At 44.4% G+C, this 1,867-nt stretch overlaps 1 protein-coding gene across 1 annotated transcript in view; it reads left to right on the top strand.

Moving 5' to 3' along the window:
• Positions 1-13: 13 nt before the first annotated feature.
• HOXD9 (homeobox D9) overlaps positions 14-1,867 on the top strand; it is a 5,035-nt gene continuing 3,181 nt past the window's right edge. The window contains exons 1-2 of the mRNA XM_085322591.1: positions 14-68; positions 1,556-1,613. Of these exons, the coding sequence (XP_085178717.1) occupies positions 66-68; positions 1,556-1,613 (61 nt within the window). The 5' untranslated portion in view covers positions 14-65. The remainder of the gene's footprint in view (positions 69-1,555; positions 1,614-1,867) is intronic.

Raw genomic sequence — 1,867 nt, 5'->3', positions numbered from 1 at the left:
ACAGAAAAAAAGCATAGTAAAATATTATGACCTAAACTGGACATCCTCATCCAATCAACTCATAAATGGTAAGTGATAAAAAATCTTTCTATTACAAGCTGTCAGCAATATGTGTGCCATTTTATTTGACRTTAGCATGTTGATTTAAAAAAAATAGCAGTCACTGTGTGCTTACAATGTGTAGACTTGGATTTCGTGCCTTCACTTGCTTTTTAAAAAATCATCATACCAAATGCAAAGCTGGGTATAGACAAATGTTAAGGAGTTCAGTTCTTGGTCAGCTCAAGAGCTTTCAGAAGATGGTGGATSGGGAAATATTCCCTCAAACATCTGGCTGGGTTGGGCTTTTGGAGCAGAAATGCTCAGGCGTGCTCACAAAAGTGCCCCAGTCTCTGCAAACCTCCGTGTGTGACCCTGCACCATTTTGGTTTGCTCAGGAATCGTTTTATTTCATGCAGTTTCATATTAGCTTTACACATCCTGAGAATGAAGTTCACGACTCTTAACCCTTTCCGTACATAGCTGAAAAATATTAATAACAGGGACTTTGCGTGGGAAGCTGGGGCAGGGTGTRTGAGAGAGAGAGCGAGTGAGCGTGTGCCTGTGTGTGCGAGGAGAAATACCACGCAGAACTGCAAATGGCTTGCAAATGAACATGACTCCAAATTGAAGTGCAAATACTTGGGCATACTTTCACCTTCAAGCACTATTGGAAAAATAGCGTGGCTACTGTCTCCGCTTGGAAACCAGCTTGCTCACAATCAACGCCCTTTCCTTTCCTAAGCTGTTTCTAAATCAAGAAATCAGACGCAAGATAGTGCCAATGTTTTCTGACTTGGTGACACTGATACAGCTCATATTGCAGCTGATGGCGTTGCATTTTGCTCGATTGTCGCGGATATTTCATTTAAGCACATACTTTTTCATGTGCACGTTTACTTGTAGGGTAGAGGTATATTTTCCTTAAATGAAAGCATCACCATTTTGAAGCTGCGGGAGCCGCGAGCATATAGRCATCGTGTTTTCCTCTGGTTAAAAAACAACAACAACAACAACAGAACCGTGCTGAAAAGTCATTTATCTCTATAAATATTATACACATTCGAACCATCTTTTCTTTTCCTTTAAAGATACTTGCTACATCGCCAAAGAAGTTTCAGCAGTGGGAACTAATTAGCTGGCTCCATACCAAGTGTTTAAAGTATATGAAAAGGAGGTTCACTTTAATCTGCCTGCTTTATCAATTTCTATCTCTGTGCAGCGAGGAGCAGTTCCTTGCCATACAACAAATCCTGCGTCTAGAGGGAATAAAGGAGAAGTATGAAAACGCAAATGAGAATGTTAAAGTAAGATGAGCAAAATATATTAGAAAAATAGGAGGAAAGAAAAAGGGAAGAAAACAACCTAAGAGAGTAATAAATCATTAAATAAACAGGAATTTCAGCCCCTTCCTCATACCGGCCCGCGAGTAGGAAGTGTTTTCTCAGTGCTGTTGTTCTGTGTCCTCAGCGGGCTCTGCTGTGGGCTCTCCACTAACTGTGTGCGTTTCCTCCAGATTCCGACACAGCCACCTTCCCTCGCTCAGAAGWGCAGCAGTGTGCAGAAGACTATGGGTAATCTAGTTTTAAATACTAACCAGGCATCTTTTCGCTCGGGGAAGGATAACAGCCTCAGGAGGACAGGAGAAAAAAAGATTTAAAAAAGGGGGGGGTGGGAGAAACCAAAAGACAAAGCCCAGGTCTCTCAACGCAGGCATTGAACGTGGCCGGGGGCTGCGCGGCGCGGCTCCCCCCGCGCTATCGGCGGCGGAGCAGCTCTCCCCGCGCGGGCGCCGCTCCGCGGGCCGCGGCCTGGCCGCCGCGCCGAC

Source organism: Rhea americana, unplaced genomic scaffold, assembly GCF_003343005.1.
Source record: "Rhea americana isolate MKP2758 unplaced genomic scaffold, rheAme1 scaffold_12, whole genome shotgun sequence".
NCBI lineage: Eukaryota > Metazoa > Chordata > Aves > Rheiformes > Rheidae > Rhea > Rhea americana.
The sequence above is the reverse complement of the archived record's forward strand: the minus strand, read 5'-3'. Positions and strand labels throughout refer to the sequence as shown.